We start from the raw sequence: 18,118 nt of genomic DNA, 5'->3' as shown, positions 1-18,118 counted from the left end.
TGCATTTTCTGGCGATTCCACTATAATATTTACCCAGTAAAAACTCATTTAGGGCAAGACATATGGGCAGGGTGTTCATAAACAATTGCCAGTGGCCCGTGAACATATAAGACTACATTAATAATAAAAATGCAAATATACCACATTTAAACTACCAAAATAGCAAAGATCCTTATAGTTACTGTGTTTCCTTGGGGTGGGAGTAGACTTTAGTAAAATCTTTTTAGAAAGCAGTTGTGCAATTGTATCAACACCATTTATTCATTTGTGTATGTATGTATATATTTTTGAGACAGGGTCTCACTCTGTTGCCCAGGCTGGAGTGCAGCTTCAACCTCTCCGGGGCTCAAGCAGTACTCCTGCCTCAGCCTCCCAAGTAACTGGGACTACAGGCATGCGCCACCATGCCTGGCTAATTTTTTAAGTTTTTGTAGAGATAGGGTTCTCACTGTGTTGCCCAGGCTGGTCTCCAACTCCTGGATTCAGATGATCCTCACACCTTGGCCTCCCAGAGTGCTGGGATTATAGGATTATAGGCGTGAGCCACCACACCAGGTCCAAAACCCTTTTTTTTTTTTTTTTTTTTTGAGGCTATCTCACTCTTTTGCCCAGGCTGGAGTGCAGTGGTGCAATCATGGCTCACTGCAACCTCCGCCTCCCAGGTTCAAGCAATTCTCGCTGCCTCAGCCTCCCAAGTAGCTGGGATTACAGTCACTCACCACCACATCCGGCTAAGTTTTGTATTTTTAGTAGAGATGGGGTTTCACCATGTTGGCCAGGCTGGTCTCCCACCTTTGACCTCAAGTGATCTGCCCACGTCAGCCTCCCAAAGTGCTGGGATTACAGGCATGAGCCACTGCGCCTGGCCTAAAACCTTTCTAATGTGCTTTTTTTTTTTCACCCAAATGCCCTTAGAGTATTTGACACAATACTCTTAGAACATTCTCAAGGTGACATCATTTATGATTCTAAAGGTTTGAGAAGAATCTACAAATTCAACAATGGAACTGATTGAGGAGGTTTTGGTAGAGCCACACAACAGAATTTTGTACAACCATTGAAAATGATCATATGGAAGTATGTTTATTTACTGGAGTAGTTATTTATTCATTGGTAATTGGTCAATTCAGTGATCATTTTTCTATTCTCAGCAACATTTAACACAGTTGATGTTGGCATTACCTCAGTGACAAGACACTTTCCAGATTTCTCTTCTATCTCATCAGTCACTCTCATAGTTTTGCTCTGTAGGTATCTACTTCTTTTCAACTTCTACATGGAAATGCCCCAAAACTAGGACCCAGTCTGTTACCCATCTATATTCTCCTTCAGAAATATATTTACACTCACACATACTTGTCTTACACTCAGGTTTTACACTCATATATCCAGCTGCACATTCGAGGTGTCCATTTGAGTGATTAATACGTAAGCTACTCAGGCTTGAAATGATCAAGATCAGCAGAACTCCTGACTGTCTTCCCAAACCACTGCCTCATCTTATGGTCTCTTGGAAGCATTCAAAGCAGTTGACTGCCCCCTTGAAACACATCTTTCTCATGTTTTGCAGAACTCCAAACTGTCCCATTTTCCTCCTCCTTTATGCTCCTGCCAGTTTTCCAAATGTGGGAGTCACCCAAGGCTTTGTTCATCAGCCCTCTTACCTAATCATATTTCTTCCAAGATGTCTTATGCAGGCCCATAGTTTTAAATGCCATCTGTGTTCAAATTAGTCCTTTCAAGAAATATTTATTGTGTGCTCATTGCACTTATTATATAGGTAATTAACAAGGATGTGAAGCAGTTGCATTTCCTTTTTTTTTTTTTTCTTTGAGACAGAGTCTTGCTCTATCGCCTAGGCTGGAGTGCAATGGCGCGATCTTGGCTCACTGCAACCTCCGCCTCCTGGGTTCAAACGATTCTCCTGCATCAGCCTCCCAAGTAGCTGGGATTGCAGGGGCCCACCACCATGCCCGGCTAATATTTGTATTATTTAGTAGAGATGGGGTTTCACTATATTGGTCAGGCTGGTCTCGAATTCCTGACCTCAGGTGATCCGCCCACATCAGCCTCCCAAAGTGCTGAGATTACAGGTGCAAGCCACCATGCCCAGCCAGCAATTACACTTTCATATCCTGGGAGTCTGTATTGGAACACTGTTAACATAATGCTTATGACAATGAAATTCTACTCCCAGATACACATTCAACAGAAACACGTATCCCCACCAAAAGACATGTACTACAATGTGTGTATTCATAGCGGCACTATTCATAACTGACAAATTCTGGAAACAACCCAAATTCTCATTCATAGTAGAATGGATAAATAAATGGTAAATACCCGCCCATACAATGCACTACTCAACAGTATAGATGAATATCATTAACATCATGGTGCTTGAAAGAAACCAGATGTAAAATAATACATATGACTCTGTCATATAATAGACAAAACTTGGCAAAATAAATCTGTTAAGCCAAGCTAGTGATGGCCATTTTGGGAGAGCTTCTGGGGTGAGAGTCTGTTAATCTTGGTTACATTGGGTATGCAATTTGTGAAATTCATTGTGCTGTACACTGACAATAGATTTTGTGTATCTTTTAAAGTCAAAAAATGTACTTTTTTTTGTTTTTTTGGAGACAGAGTCTCCCTCTGTGATCTAGGCTGGAGTGCAGTGGCACAATCTCAGCTCACTGCAACCTCCGCCTCCTAGGTCCAAGCCATTCTTGTGCCTCAGCCTCCTGAATAGCTGGGATTACAGGAATGAGCCACCTTACTCAGCCTAAAAAAAAAAACTTTGGTTTTTTTTTGTTAAAAAATAAAGAAACTTTGCCCTCATGGATTTCATCTGGGGTGAGACTAGTGAGTCCAAAATGATATCTCCAGTTCTGTCTGACCACTGAACTCTAAGAGACTTACATGCCACTGCCCCGCAGAGTTCTCCACCTGGATGTTTGATGGGCATCTCACATTAACAGTTCTACATAGAAATCTTGATTTTTACATCTTGAACTTGTCCTCTCCCCAGTCGCACTAAATGATACTGCCTGCCCAGCTACTTAAACCTAAAACATAAGCATAATTCTCGATTCCTCTTTCCCTCACCCTGCTGCCATTCAGTTACATAGTCCTGTTGCCTCTTCTTGTACACTCCAAATATATCCACTTCTTTCTATTTCTACCGTGAGCCACCATCATCTCCATCGCAGACTAGTGCAATAGCTTCCAATTGTTCTCTTCAGCTCTTCCCTTCTGACAATCTCTTTTCCACACAATTGCTTTAGTGATCTTTAAAATCAAATCAATTTACATCATTCTCTGCTGAAAACCTAGTAGCTTCATATCCAGGTTCCTTACATGTGTCTACACTTAATCCCTAACCCTCTTCATATTCACCATCTAATTTTCTTCCCCAGATCAGTCTAATGTCAGAATACTCTTGACTCCTCTGCAGCCTGGGTACAGGCCATTGAACCTCAAGACCTTAAATGATGTCACCTTAGTGACTCCCTGCAACATGCTTCTCCCACCTCCAACACCTTATATAATTATGGCCAGCAACGTTTTTTGTTGTTCTTGTTTTGAGATGGAGTTTCACTCTGTCACCCAGGCTGGAGTGCAGCAGCGCGATGGCGGCTCACTGCAACCTCTGCCTCCTGGGTTCAAGCAATTCTCGTGCCCCGGCCTGCAAGTAGCTGGGACTACAGGAAGGTACCACCATGCCCAGCTAATTTTTTTTTTTTGTATTAGTAGAGATGAGGTTGTCTCCATGTTGGCCAGGCTGGTCTCGAACTCCTGACCTCAAGTGATCTGCCCGCCTCAGCCTCCCAAAGTGCTGGGATTACGGCCATGAGGCACCATGCTTGGCTTTTTTTTTTTTTTTTTTTTTTTTTTAAACCATGGTTTATATTTGGTATTTTCTTGTTATAGGGTATGGCTCTCCCCATTTGAAAAGGGAAGCATCATGAAATCTAGGACCTTGCCTTTCTGATTTACCACTGGATTCTCTGATGCCTAGAACATTATTGGGCAGGCAGATGAATTAATATAGTAAAGAAAAAAATCAAGTTTAGTATGTATAGTATGATCCCAAAATATTTTTATAGGAAAAATGTATACATAGAGAAAAATCCGGAAGCATATTTACCAAATATTAACAATATTTCTGATAGTGGAATTGCAGGTTGTTAAAAATTTTCTTTATGCTTGCTTATATTTTATAATTTTCTATGAACTTGTTTAGTAAAAAGTCTTAGAACACCCTGCTGTTAGGTTTTAAAGCTTTGCATCTAAAATAGCTTTGTGACATAAAGATGAGTTCCAAAGGGTTTAAAGCACCTGAGGGATGTGTAAAATTGCACTCTTTTCTATTATAACCCTGAGGTCAGTGAGCATAACCAAGGATTGTCAACTTATTTTCACTCACCTTTGTAATGTCAAAATTCTGGACGTTTGACCTTAAAAAAGGCATTTCCAAACATGAACACACCATACTTCTCAAAAGACAACAAACTACAACTGGTTGTTTAGAAGTGATGATGGCCTTTAGGGTTCCTGAACCCTCTGAAATTATGTGTAGGGGTAGGCTCATGTGGGGCTGGGGGACATGGGTCTCAGTAGAGGCCCATAGGGCCCGTAGCTTTCATTAGATTTTCTGAGGGTTCCTACCCTCTGCTTTGCCAAATTTCTTACTATGTGATGTTCTCTTTCCCAGAAGAATCTCTTTGGGAAAAGACAGTGTAGTTGTGGAAGAGCCCCCTTGCCCAAGACAAATGTTCCCTTGCCTAAAATTCATCCATTAAAGAAAGCTGTCCTTAAAAAAAACAATGGGCCAGGCGCAGTGGCCCACACCTATAATCCCAGCACTTTGGGAGGCCGAGGTGGGTGGATCACCTGAGGTCAGGGGTTTGAGACCAGCCTGGCCAACGTGGTGAAACACCACTTCTACTAAAAATACAAAAATTAGCCAGGAGTGGTGGCGGGCACCTGTAATCCCAGCTAGTTAGGAGGCTGAGGCAGGAGAATTGCTTGAACCCAGGAGGCTGAGGTTGCAGTGAGCCGAGATTGTGCCATTGCATTCCAGCCTGGGCGACAAGAATGAGACTCCGTCTCAAAAAAAAAAAAAAAGAATTAATGCCTTTTGGAGGGAGAAGGTCCTAAGTACTAGAGCCATTATCAGTTATTAACCCCTTTGTGCAACCTGTCTTATCCTATCCTTCCACAAATACTGCTTTTGCTCTCTTCAGATGCCATTGTTCTATTTACTGGGAAGTAGAGGTCCAGAGTAGATGGCTGAGAACTACTGACTTAAGTGAGACACTGTGATAGCACATGCCAGATCCTAATACATAACAAACAGCTTCATGAGACAAAACTTAATGCACTGGAATTTTCTATTCTGCCGTGACTTATTTATATTTCAACCCACGGATCAGTTTGACCTTCAGTCTGAAACACTGCTCAAGATAAGTGATCTTTTGTAGCTTCAGTAGCATGTTCAGTAAGGAAGTAGAGGAAGGCAAGACAATACTATGCTGGTGAGGCGCCTGGGCTCCATTCAGATAACCCAGCATCAACTCTGCTGTGACCCTTACCAGCTGTGTGACTTTGGGCAACTTATTTAACCTCCTTATGCCTGTTTTCTTCATGTATAACTAAAGGTAATAGTGAACCTAATGAGGATTAAACTGCGCAATGAATAAGCACTTAGCACAGTGCCTAACAGTAAACATTTAATACATGCATTAAGGAATTGGAGCAACGGTCTTGCAACCCTTTCCACAACCCCCCCAGCCCTTTAATTCAGAAAACCTGCCTAAAAATGAAGCCCAAAGTGTAAGCACAATAAAAGAAATAAAAGTGGAGCTTTTGAATAGAGTGGGTAGGAGCCTTAGCTCCAGAGAAAACGTGTATGTGGGCACAGGATCAGAATGAAATGTCCCATTTTAAGTTTACCTTCCCTCATCACCAGTACAAGAGGACACTAAATTTTACAGATGGTGGTGAATGATTGGGGCTCACCTGATTTTGCTTAATAGGGATATCTTATGGACCACAAAATTAAATTCCTGTGCCTATAAGGCAGAGAAAACAGTTCGTGAGCACAATCCAATCTGTAAGCATGTCTTCTTGGTTGCAAACTGCAATTTAAATTAGTGCTTGCGAAGTCAGGATATTGTACCGAAAAATCCAGATTTCTCTAAAATGGCCCTATAGGCCTGGTTTCCTGCATGGCTGCCCGTGGCTAAAGAATGCTTCATTCGGTCTGTCCAGTCTCTGGCATTCCATGGTTTCCCTACAGAGACTACGTGTTTGCTTTTATAGTAGAGAAATCTTTTGTGTGTTAATCTGGCTTCTGCTCTGAGGTGCACCTTTACTTAATGGTGCCTCGTAAACACTGCAGCAGTGAGATCAGCCGGGCTTCAGCTGATTAAACACCCATTTGGGAACACCCAGTTGGGAACACGCTGTCTCTGTTCTTTACTAAAGTCAAGTCCAGACGTTCTTTCACACCGGCTCCTCTGCTGTCTCATCTCACAGACCTTGGCTTTCTTTTCCATCTCTGAACGATGTTGATCCTCACCTGGTTCTAGCTCCTGCCTTACCTTATTCTATTGATGGCCTGCTTCTGGCAATTTACTGCTCTGGGTTAACTGCCTTGTTTCACTTCACTTCATCTTGTTTAACCCCTAAATGCACCCTGCTTTCACTGTGTTCTTGAAAAGATCTCAAAATACCTCTAATTATAGAAGCAATTATGTAACCAGTGAATGAGAGGACACCTTGATTTCAATTTCCATTTATAAACTTCTGCCCATCGTCATTCATATTTAGCTCTGTGACTCTCATAACTGGACCAGCAGCCTTGCATGTCTATTTTACTGCTACTTTCTAGGCCCTGTTTAAATTTATGTCTTGACTTCGTCTTTAAATTTTGATTTTACCAGGTTATTCTTGAAATTAAAGCTAAACCTTGCTCTTCTAACATTAGGCCCCTTCTAACATCCTTCCAATTTTCCATCTCCAAACCACATGTCAGATTGTCATGTCCTTGCTGCTAAATTCACTTATCACTGCATTCATATTAAATTTCCTTGAGGAATTTCCCGTTCACTGTGTCATTTTTATATTTTTTTATTAGTACCTTTTCTCTCAAAAGCTAATTCTCTTTGAAAGCAATGTCTTCCAGTCCAGGCTCTTCGTTTTTTTGTTTTTTTTTTTTGAGACAGAGTCTCATTCTGTCACCCAGACTGGAGTGCAGTGGCCTGATCTCAGCTCACTGCAACCTCTGCCTCCCAGGTTCAAGCAATTCTCCCTGCACTCCAGCCTGGGTGACAGAGCAAGACTCTGTCTCCAAAAAAAAAAAAAGAGTATATCTTAACACATATCCACATAGTTTTCTTTCTTTCTTTCTTTCTTTTTTGATGGAGTCTTGTTCTGTTACCCAGGCTGGAGTACAATGGCACGATCTTGGCTCACTGTAACCTCTACCTCTTGGGTTCAAGTGATTCTCCTGCCTCAGCCTCCCGAGTAGTTGGGATTACAGGTGCCCGCCACCACGCCCAGCTAATTTTTGTATTTTTTTTTAGTAGAGACAGGGTTTTGCCATCTTGGCTAGGCTGGTCTTGACCTCCTGACCTCAGGTGATCACCCGCCTCGGCCTCCCAGAGCACTAGGATTACAGGTGTGAGACACTACGCCTGGCCCCCATTATATTTTTCTTAAAAATACGCAGAAAATATTTTTCCTAGAAAACTTTCTAAAGTATACCATCATATTTATCACTTAGTATCAAAATTTCACAAAATACAAATTTAAGCAGAACCTCCTAAAGTTTACCATAATTTTATTGTAATATCAAAATCACATAAGATACAGAGTTAAGCAGAAAACTGATGAATTTTCTTCAGATGGTCTTCAAGATCTCAAAAGCCTTGAAGTTTGCTGAAAATAGGAAAAGAAAAATATTTGGAAACCTAAGTTGTACACTTACTAATACTTAGTTGTAGTTAATTTTTAAAAATAGGTATAATTGATTTTAAAAAGTAGGTCAATACATACATACTGTTTCAAATTCAAAAGGAGACTCTAAAAAATAAGTCATTCTCACGCCCCTTTTCTGCTCCCCAAAAAGCAAGTGTATATCTTTTTTTTTTTTTTCGAGATGGAGTCTCACTCTGTCGCCCAGGCTGGGGTGCAATGGCGTAGTCTCGGCTCACCGCAACTTCTGCCTCCTGGGTTCCAGTGATTCTCCTGCCTCAGCCTCCTGAGTAGCTGGGATTACAGGCACCCACCACCACATCCAGCTAATTTTTGTATTTTTAGTAGAGACGAGGTTTCACCATGTTGGATAGACTGGTCTCGAACTCCTGACCTCAAGTGATCCACCTGCCTCGGCCTCCCAAAAAGTGCTAGGATTAGAGGCATGAACCATCGCGCCCGGCCGACAACTGTATGTTCTTATAAAGGTAGACTAATTTTAAAAAAAGGTAGCCGGGCGCAGTGGCTCACGCCTATAATCCAGCACTTTGGGGGACAGAGGCAGATGGATCACCTGAGATCTGGAGTTTGAGACCAGCCCGACCAACCTGGAGAAACCCCGTCTGTACTAAAAATACAAAATTAGCCGGGTGTGGTGGTACATGCCTGTAATCCCAGCTACTCAGGAGGTTGAGGCAGGAGAATCTCTTGAACCCGGGAGGCGGAGGCTGCGGTGAGCCAAGATGGCACCACTGCACTCCAGCCTGGGCAACAAGAGCGAAACTCTATCTCCAAAAAAAAAAAAAAAAAAAAAGTAAGTCTAATCATATGTAAGTACATGTATATGTGGTCTTATGCTTTAAAAACACAGAAGTGATATGATATTATGCATACTTTCTACACCTTTTTTCCATTAGTAGTAAATACATTATATTTATCTATATTTAATTCTTTAAGGCTTTGAAATTTAAGTAAATCAGAAAGTTCTGAATAGGTACATTTAGATATATATACATTTTTAAAATTTCTTGGTATAAAAACTGCAGTAAAAAGGCTGGGCACAGTGGCTCATGCCTGTAATCCCAGCCACTTTGGGAGGCCAAGGCTGGTGGATCACCTGAGGTCAGGAGTTTAAGACCAGCCTGGTCAACATGGTGAAACCCCATCTCTACTGAAAATACAAAAAATAGCTGGGTGTGGTGGTGTGTGCCTGTGATCCCAGCTATTTGGGAGGCTGAGGCAGGAAAATTGCTTGAGCCCGAGAGATGGAGGTTGCAGTGAGCTGAGATTGTGGCACTGCACTCTAGCCTGGACAACAGAGCAAGACTCCATCTCACAAAAAAAACTGCAGTAAAAAGCCAATTGTACCTAATTCTACATGATGTACTTGTATACATAGGCTTAAGTATACCTTAAGGATAAATTCCTTTTAGGATAAATTCCTAAAAGTAGAATTGTTGGTGTAGGCATTAATAAATCTTGTCAAATTGTCCTCCGAAAAGGTTTTTGCCATTTTTCATTCTGACCAAGTACATGTGAGAATGTGTATTTCCTCCACTACATCACCAACATTGTCTTTAAATAAAACTACTTGAAAGTCATGTTGAAACAGGGTTAATTTTATCAACTTTGACTACATTTCTGTGATTAATTCCACAATATAATTTCGCAAATATTCTAACAGAAGGCTTCTTAGAAGAAACTAAGTGGCAAGAAGACCAGATTATTTCAATATATCTTGAAATTTTCTGTTTTCCCAAAACATAAACTCAGATCAATTTATTTGATCTAGCATTGAAAAGATTCCCCAGTTACCAATACAAAATTATAGTTTGGAAATTATGTCAAGGCTTTCAGCATCTGAGGCCACAGCAGATAAAGGAAGCAACTATTTCAGTTCGACAAAGAGTGAGCATCAACTACAAGTACCATGAGACAGGGTACTTAACAGCTGTCACCCAGGCTGGAGTGCAATGTGGACCAATCACAGTTCACTGCAACTTCAGACTCCTGAGCTCAAGTGATCTTCCCACCTCAGTCTCCCCAGTAACTGGGACTACAGCTGTGGGCCACCACGCCCAGCTAATTTTTTGTATTTTTTGTAGAGAAAGGGCCTTGCCATATTGCCCAGGCTGGTCTTAAACTCCTGATTTAAGCCATCTCCCTGCCTTAGCCTCCCAAAGTGCTAGATTACAGGTGTGAGTCACCACGAATGGCTGCAGGCCGTTTTATGTCTACAAGTTTTATGCCAAATTTTACTTTAGTAAAAGTCATTCTAACAGTGGACAAGACCATATGCTCCAGGCTGACAGCCCTCAGAGTTGACTTAGTCCTGAGGTCACAAAATCAAGTGCCCTCAGGATATCCAGCATAGACAGGTGGGCTGGAAAAGAGCATATGTCTGTCTCTTACCTAAAGGCATTCCAAATCAATTTTTTAAGTATTCAGTGTGGGCTAGGTAAAATCAAATACACATTAGGCTTTCATAAAACTAGGGGCTAGAATATCTTATGTCCTTTATGAGAATATCTATCTGCCCCTATATTCCAAGAACTAAGCTGTGCTTGGAATACAGCAAGAATCAGCTGTATGTAAAATAAGCAAATTCAAGAATAAAATTTAGAATATATCATGGAATAAATGGACTTAAATCTTCCATGAGTATTAAGCAGCAAGAATATATGCATAAAAATTTTCTAAAATAAATATATTTAAGAAACTTAATCATGGTTTCAGGATTAGGAAACAGAGGTGTTTTTCCTTTTCTCTTTTTTTTTTAAGACAGAGTCTCGCTCTGTTACCCAGGCTGGAGTGTAGTGGCACAATCTCAGCTCACTGCAACCTCAGCCTCCTGGGTTCAAGAGATTCTCCTGCCTCAGCCTCCTGAGTAGCTAGGACTACAGGCGTGTGTCACCATGCCTGGCTAGTTTTTTGTATTTTTAGTAGAGATGGGGTTTCACTATGTTGGCCAGGCTGGTCTCAAACACCTGACCTCAGGTGATCTGCCCGCCTCAGCCTCCCAAAGTGCTGGGATTACAGACTTGAGCCACAGTGTCCGGCCTCCTTTTTAATTTTATATTTGTAAGCATTATTTTGAAAATTTTGTTATTCATTTTGTATTCACTTTTATTTAAATAAATATGTTAATTCCAAAAAGAAAAAGACAATTGGGCTGTGTTCAAGATTATATTCTCTGACGAGAATCTGGAGGGGAGTTACTTGATTTGGTCACTTGTTCTTGTTTTTTGAGACGCTCTGTTGCCCAGGCTGGAGTGCAGTGGCACCATCTCCGCTCACTGCAACCTCTACCTGCCAGGTTCAAGCAATTCTGCCGTAGCCGCCTCCTCCTGAGTAGCTGGGATTACAGGTACATGCCACCATGCCCGGCTAATTTTTGTATTTTTAGTAGAGACGGGGTTTCAGCATGTTGGTCAGGCTGGTCTCGAACTCCCAACCTCGTGATCCCCACACCTCGGCCTCCCAAAGTCCTGGGATTACAGGTGTGAGCCACTGCGCCCTGCCTGGCCACTTGTTCTTAACCAGTGGTGGGAGCTTTTTCAAAATATAGTTATCTGAGAAATCACGTTAGGATGTCTGAAATCAAGGGAAATAATATTTAACATGCCTATTCTTTACAATTAGAAAGTCATTTGATGAGTCTGGGGTAAAATCCTAAAACTTAACATTTTTAACAAGGACCCCAGAGGATTCTGATGTGGGTGATCTATATAGATCACTCTGAAAACTACTACCCACTAGCTGGTTATTTTCTTCTCTCCCAAGACCTTTCTGTAACTCCAACCCCATACCATCACCAGACTCACACACAGCTCCTTCACTGTCAATTTAAGGGAAAGTAGGGCTGACCTCTCAGAAGAATGAGAACAGCATCAGGAGTCAGCCTGTAAGAGAACTAGCCCACCTCCACAGCTGGCCTGAGATTTCCCCCAAAAAACAGTTCTTGATCTATTTCAACACAAACATACTGTCATGTATGCACAATTCTATGTCACACAGCATAACCATGATAAGCTCAGCCAATAATATTTCTTACGGGCCAGTGTAGACATTTTCGAAAAATCTCAACACACTGATAGAACATCTCATTTTCAGTAATTTAACACCTAGAGAAAGATCTTTTTTACTGTGTCTGTGCACACACTTACCTATCTTCTACTGTCTTATTAGAAGGATAAAAAACTTTGAATGAAAATCCACTTCTTGGAAAAGAGCCCTTTGGGGAAGAAAAATGTCTGTAAGTGAATATTCCAACTTTTTTTTAAAATAAATTTTTAAAAACAATATATATATATATATTTTTTATTTTATTTTATTTATTTATTTATTTTTTTTTTTTTTTGAGACACGGTCTCACTCTCATCACCCAGGCTGGAGTGCAGTGGGGGCAATCTCACTGCAACCTCCATTTCCAGGATTCAAGCAATCTTCCCACCTCAGCCTCCCAGGTAGCTGGGACCACAGGCGTGGGCCACCATGCCTAGCTAATTTTTGTATTTTTTGTCAAGACAGATGGGGTTTCACTGTGTTGCCCAGGATGGTCTTGAACACCTGGGCACATGTGATCTGCCCACCTCGGCCTCTCAGAGTGCTGGGATTATAGGCATGAGCCACCGTGCCCCGCCGAATACTCAAGTTTTATAAAATAATCCCTGTTTTTTAAATTAAGTTCCTTGGTTATGATTTAAAAATGACAAGATGTGACTATAAAGTAACACAACAGGCTGGGCGCGGTGGCTCAAGCCTGTAATCCCAGCACTTTGGGAGGCCGAGGCGGGTGGATCACGAGGTCAGGAGATCAAGACTATCCTGGCTAACATGGTGAAACCCCGTCTCTACTAAAAATACAAAAAACTAGCCGGGCGTGGTGGCGGGCACCTGTAGTCTCAGCTACTTGGGAGGCTGAGGCGGGAGAATGGCGTGAACCCGGGAGGCGGAGCTTGCAGTGAGCCGAGATCACGTCACTGCACTCCAGCCTGGGAGACACAGCGAGACTCCGTCTCAAAAAAAAAAAAAAAAAAAAAAAACAACAAAAAAAGTAACACAACAGATTTTTTACATGATCTCTGTACAGAGTTGTTCCTATAAAATATCTCTACTTGAAGCAAGTCTTTCGAGTTGGCTAGACAGTCTTATGCTAAAAGATGAGGTTGGAAATGCTGAGGAGGAGCCTACTTAGTATAAGAAATAAACAGACTGTGTAATGCCAAATATGCATGTGAGACAATCAGCAAGTTCAAGAAGTCTTTCCTGCCCCTCCCTCTAATGCAAATCTGATTTGCATTCCTATGTGCCTGTTTGATTCCCTTCCTATGTGCCTGTAAAGCAACTGAGCAATAATCACACATACAGTTGTCTACTATGAAACTCAAGTGGCTGAGCAGAGGCCCTGTCTTTTCAGTCTTTGTGCCCCAAGCACTGAACCCAGCGCCTAGCCTATAGCAGGCATTCGTTAATGTGAATAAATATCAAGAAAGGATGAAGTAATGTCTAAAGCTAGTTTTGAGCTTGCCCAAAAGGTATAAATAAGGTAAAAAAGATATAATGATGGTGTAGGAGGTGGTGGTTTACTCACAGGAATGAAAAAGTAGAAAAATTCAGAAAGAAGTTGTATTCAAATAGAGCATTAACTAGGAGAATGCTCAAAGTTTAAGTAAGGAAATAGGATCACTATGAAAGACTATTTCAATGTGAATAAAAATGAGGTCATAAATTTCTAAGCAATAAAACCAAATCAGTTAACTGTGTTCATCCTTAAAGCAGACGTTCTTTCTTTTTTTTTTTTTGGAGACAGAGGCTCGCTCTGTCCCCCAGGCTGGAGTGCAGTGGCGGATCTTGGCTCTCTGCAAGCTCCACCTCCCGGGTTCATGCCATTCTCCTGCCTCAGCTTCCCGAGTAGCTGGGACTACAGGCGCCTGCCACCACGCCCAGCTAATTTTTTTTGTATTTTTAGTAGAGATGGGGTGTCTCCTTGTTAGCCAGGATGGTCTCGATCTCCTGACCTCGTGATCTGCCCGCCTCAGCCTCCCAAAGTGCTGGGATTACAGGCGTGAGCCACCGTGCCTGGCCAAAGCAGACGTTCTTAACCAGGGCTACTTTGTCCCTCGGGGATATTTGGCCAATGTCTGGAAACACTTCTGATTGTTACAGCTGGGGGATGCTACTGGCATTTATTGGATAGAGGCCAGGGGTGCTGCTAAACAGCTTACAGTACACAGGATAGCCCCCACAACCAAAAATTACTTGGTCCAAAATGTCAAAAGTGCCAAGGTTGATAAGCCATGTCTTAGAGGAAGCCGGACAAACTGTGTGTTTGTGGAAAGCAAAGTAAGTAGAGACAGGCCCTTCCTATGTTGCCCATGCTGGTTGTGAACTCCTGGACTCAAGCCATCTTCCTGCCTCGGCCTCCCAAAGTGCTAGGATGACAGGTCCAGCATCATGCCAAAACTAAGGCATGATGTTTCTAGAAATTACTCAGATGAAACAAAAAATTAGTAAAGTCTAAAATTCACAAGAATCAAGGAAGCATGCAATTCAAAAATCACTAGTGGAGATAATATTTTGTTTGACATAACTGTGTTTATGTCATTGTTTATGCAGTATTTATTCTCCAAGTTCAAAAAGTCAATTATATTTCTTTTCTTTTTTTTTTTTTTTTTTTTTGAGATGGAGTCTCGCTCTGTTGCCCAGGCTGGAGTGCAATGGCGTGATCTCCACTCACTGTAACCTCTGCCTCCCGGGTTCAAGCAATTCTCCTGCCTCAGCCTCCCGAGTAGCTGGATTACAGTTGTGCGCCACCACGCCCAGCTAATTTTTGTAATTTTTAGTAGAGACGGGGTTTCACCATGTTGGTCAGGCTGGTCTTGAACTCCTGACCTCATGATCCACCTGCCTCAGCCTCTGAAAGTGCTAAGATTACAGGCATGAGCCAGCACGCCCAGCCTAAAAGTCAATTATATTTCTGTAGAAATTCTGAAGCAATGTCAAGATTCTGAAGCAATTTCAAGGTTCTACATAAAAAGCAATAAAATGTGTACCAATGAGGTTTCTACATTAATCAGGCTTAGATTTTTGGGACCTGTGCAATTTCTAAAAATCAAAATCATTTTCAAAGGACAGGTACCACCAATATACAGACTCCGAAGCAATTCCCAGAAGGGAATCCCAATATAAGTTTTAAAGAGGAGAAAATACTGTTTTGGATTCATGTTTTGGTATGGTTTTTTTTTTTTTTTTTTAAAAAGTCACATTACTTTATAGTCACATACTATACTGAAAATTTAAGAACTTTCTGTGTATACCAACTTTCTGTGTATAGAAACTTAATTCAGTGTTTCCTTAATAGCATATTTTTATTTCAACAATAATTTTATTAAATATATATTTTAAATTAAAAAATGTACTCTAATCTTGACAAATAATGACTATATAAGATTAACTACATTCTTACAGGGTTTATGCAGAGGCATTCAGTATTCGTGATAGTGAAGGGATCGTATTTGTCTGCAATGACAAGTAGATCGGGCACAGGATACACTCTCAAAGCATAGTCATATGCCCAATACACTGGGCAGACATAAAGAGGTAGGGGAGTCAGATGTCCTTGGGATAAGATAGTCTTTACAAACTACAAAAGAGCACAAAACAAAACAAACTTCAATTCATTTGCAAAAGTGAAAATAGCTAAACAAATAATTTCAAATTAAACCAAAAGGAACCAGAAAATTTGAGAAACAACTAGGAAAGCTTTGACTCACAGAGCTTTGGGAGACACTAATTTAAAAATGAAATGAACTATTCTGTATTTTAGGGAAAAAAAATCTATGAGTTTTCATTTAATAACATATATATATACATCATTATGCTGCCCAGGCTGGTCTCAAACTCCTGGCCTCAAACAAGCCTCCCAAAGTGCTGGGATTACAGGCATAAGCCACTGCGCCTGGTCCATAAACTTTAAATATTATAAAATGAATAACACAAATGCTCTGTAACATCTATTTCCATACTTCTCAAATGGGGGTATATGTAACCTGGGATTGATAACTGTATGTGAGGGAACCTTGAAGCTACAAGATAAATACTGTACATTCTTGTGATATGGACATACTATATAAAATATGTAACCAATGGGATAAATAAGAACAGTTTATTAAAACAAATATACATATATTTTAAAGTATGATTTAAGAGTTTAAAAGACAAAACACAAAGCTTGAAAGAAATTTTCTGCTTATTCTCAGCTTTTCTCTGTCCTTTAGGGTATACACTTTGGTAGAAAGCTGCGAAACACTGACTTCACTAACAAAAATTAACTTACTGACAAAAGTATGTTCAAACTATTTTGAACCATAAATAAATGTCCTAACCCAAGGACAAATTATTAAGTGGCTTAATAAAATTTTATATAATGCAACATGTAAGACAGTTTAATAAAAAAGATGTTTCACTTACATGATTAGGAATAGCCAAATTGCTACTAGGAAAACGGACGCAGTTTCTACACATTTTATTTACTAAGTCTTCACGGAAGACAATAATTTCCTGTGTACAGTACTGAATTCTGAAATGAAAACAGTAGTTGAATTTGACTTCTCAGAAAAAAATGAGATTAATTTTAAAGGTAAAATCTCTTAGAATACAAGCCCATTCCCACATCAACTGTTCACCATACAAAACTTCAACCAGAGTCTGTCTATTCATCCATTCATTTAACAGCTATGTATTGAGCTCTTAATATATGCCTACCCCCTTCTAGGGATTAGCGAACAGAACCAAGAGATCCCAGCCCTCATACAGTTTACATTCTAGTGAAGAGTGGGGCTAAGAAAATAAAAAGCAAACATAATTATATAGTATGTTTTAAGATAATTAAGTGTATGAGAAAAAGAAAAAGACAGGCTAAGAGGGATAACATATGTAGGAAGAGAGAGCCTAGAAGGCTGGCATATTAATAGGATGATCAGAACAGGCAGGGCTCATAATTTAGTGTGACTTGAGCACAGGCTTGAAGCGGAAGAGGGACTTAGTCAAGCAGATATCTAGAGGAAGCGCACTGCAGGCAAAGGGAAGATGTAGCACAGGCCCTCAGACTGGAGCTTGCCTGGCATCCTTGAGGAACAGAAGGGAAGCTAGGGTGGCTGGAGTAAATGGGGAGGAGAGGAAATCAGAGGGAGAACGGGGCCAGATCACACAGGGCCTTGATTCCCACTGCAAGGATACGGCTGTCACTAAATCACATGAGGGGGCCCTTTTTCCAGGATCAGGAAGATGGACTGGATATGTCTTATGCTTTACAGGATCACTTTCACACTGCATTAAGAGTAGAATATGGGCCGGGCGCGGTGGCTCAAGCCTGTAATCCCAGCACTTTGGGAGGCCGAGACGGGTGGATCACGAGGTCAGGAGATCGAGACTATCCTGGCTAACACGGTGAAACGCCGTCTCTACTAAAAACTACAAAAAACTAGCCGGGCGAGGTGGCGGGCGCCTGTAGTCCCAGCTACTCGGGAGGCTGAGGCAGGAGAATGGCGTGAACCCGGGAGGCGGAGCTTGCAGTGAGCTGACATCTGGCCACTGCACTCCAGCCTGGGCGACAGAGCGAGACTCCGTCTCAAAAAAAAAAAAAAAAAAAAAAAAAAGAGTAGAATATGGAGGGGAAGGGGTAGAAGCTGGAGACCAATTAGGAGGCTATTGTAATAATCCAGGCCGACCAGATGGCAGAGCGGGGCTCCTCAACCCCCAGGCCACGGACTGCTAGCAGTCCATGGTCTGTTAGGAACTGGACCACACAGCAGGAGGTGAGCGGCAGGCTGCAAGCAAGCAAAGCTTCATCTGTATCTACAGCCGCTCCCCATCAGTTGCATTACATCCTGACCTCTGCCTCCTGTCAGATCGGTAGGGGCATTCGATTCTCACAGGAGCACGAATCCGGTTGTGAACTGCACATGTGAGTGATCTAGGCTGCACACTCCTTATAAGAATCTAATGCCTGATGATCTGTCACTGTCTCATCATCCCCAGATGGGACCATCTAATTTCAGGAAAACAGGCTCAGGGCTCCCACTGATTCTATATTATAGTAAGTTGTATAATTGTTTTATTATATATTACAATG

At 41.4% G+C, this 18,118-nt stretch overlaps 1 protein-coding gene across 5 annotated transcripts in view; it reads right to left on the bottom strand.

Annotated features, from left to right (window-relative positions):
• Positions 1-7,832: 7,832 nt before the first annotated feature.
• POLE2 (DNA polymerase epsilon 2, accessory subunit) overlaps positions 7,833-18,118 on the bottom strand; it is a 51,525-nt gene continuing 41,239 nt past the window's right edge. For all 5 annotated transcript variants that reach the window (XM_050796908.1, XM_050796906.1, XM_050796909.1 and 2 more), the window contains 4 exons: positions 16,456-16,564; positions 15,452-15,628; positions 12,150-12,217; positions 7,833-7,947 (listed from right to left, as the gene is read on the bottom strand). In XM_050796908.1, coding sequence (XP_050652865.1) covers positions 7,929-7,947; positions 12,150-12,217; positions 15,452-15,628; positions 16,456-16,564 — 373 coding nt within the window. In that variant the 3' untranslated portion in view covers positions 7,833-7,928. The remainder of the gene's footprint in view (positions 7,948-12,149; positions 12,218-15,451; positions 15,629-16,455; positions 16,565-18,118) is intronic.

Source organism: Macaca thibetana, chromosome 7, assembly GCF_024542745.1.
Source record: "Macaca thibetana thibetana isolate TM-01 chromosome 7, ASM2454274v1, whole genome shotgun sequence".
In the NCBI taxonomy this organism is placed as follows: domain Eukaryota; kingdom Metazoa; phylum Chordata; class Mammalia; order Primates; family Cercopithecidae; genus Macaca; species Macaca thibetana.
The sequence above is the reverse complement of the archived record's forward strand: the minus strand, read 5'-3'. Positions and strand labels throughout refer to the sequence as shown.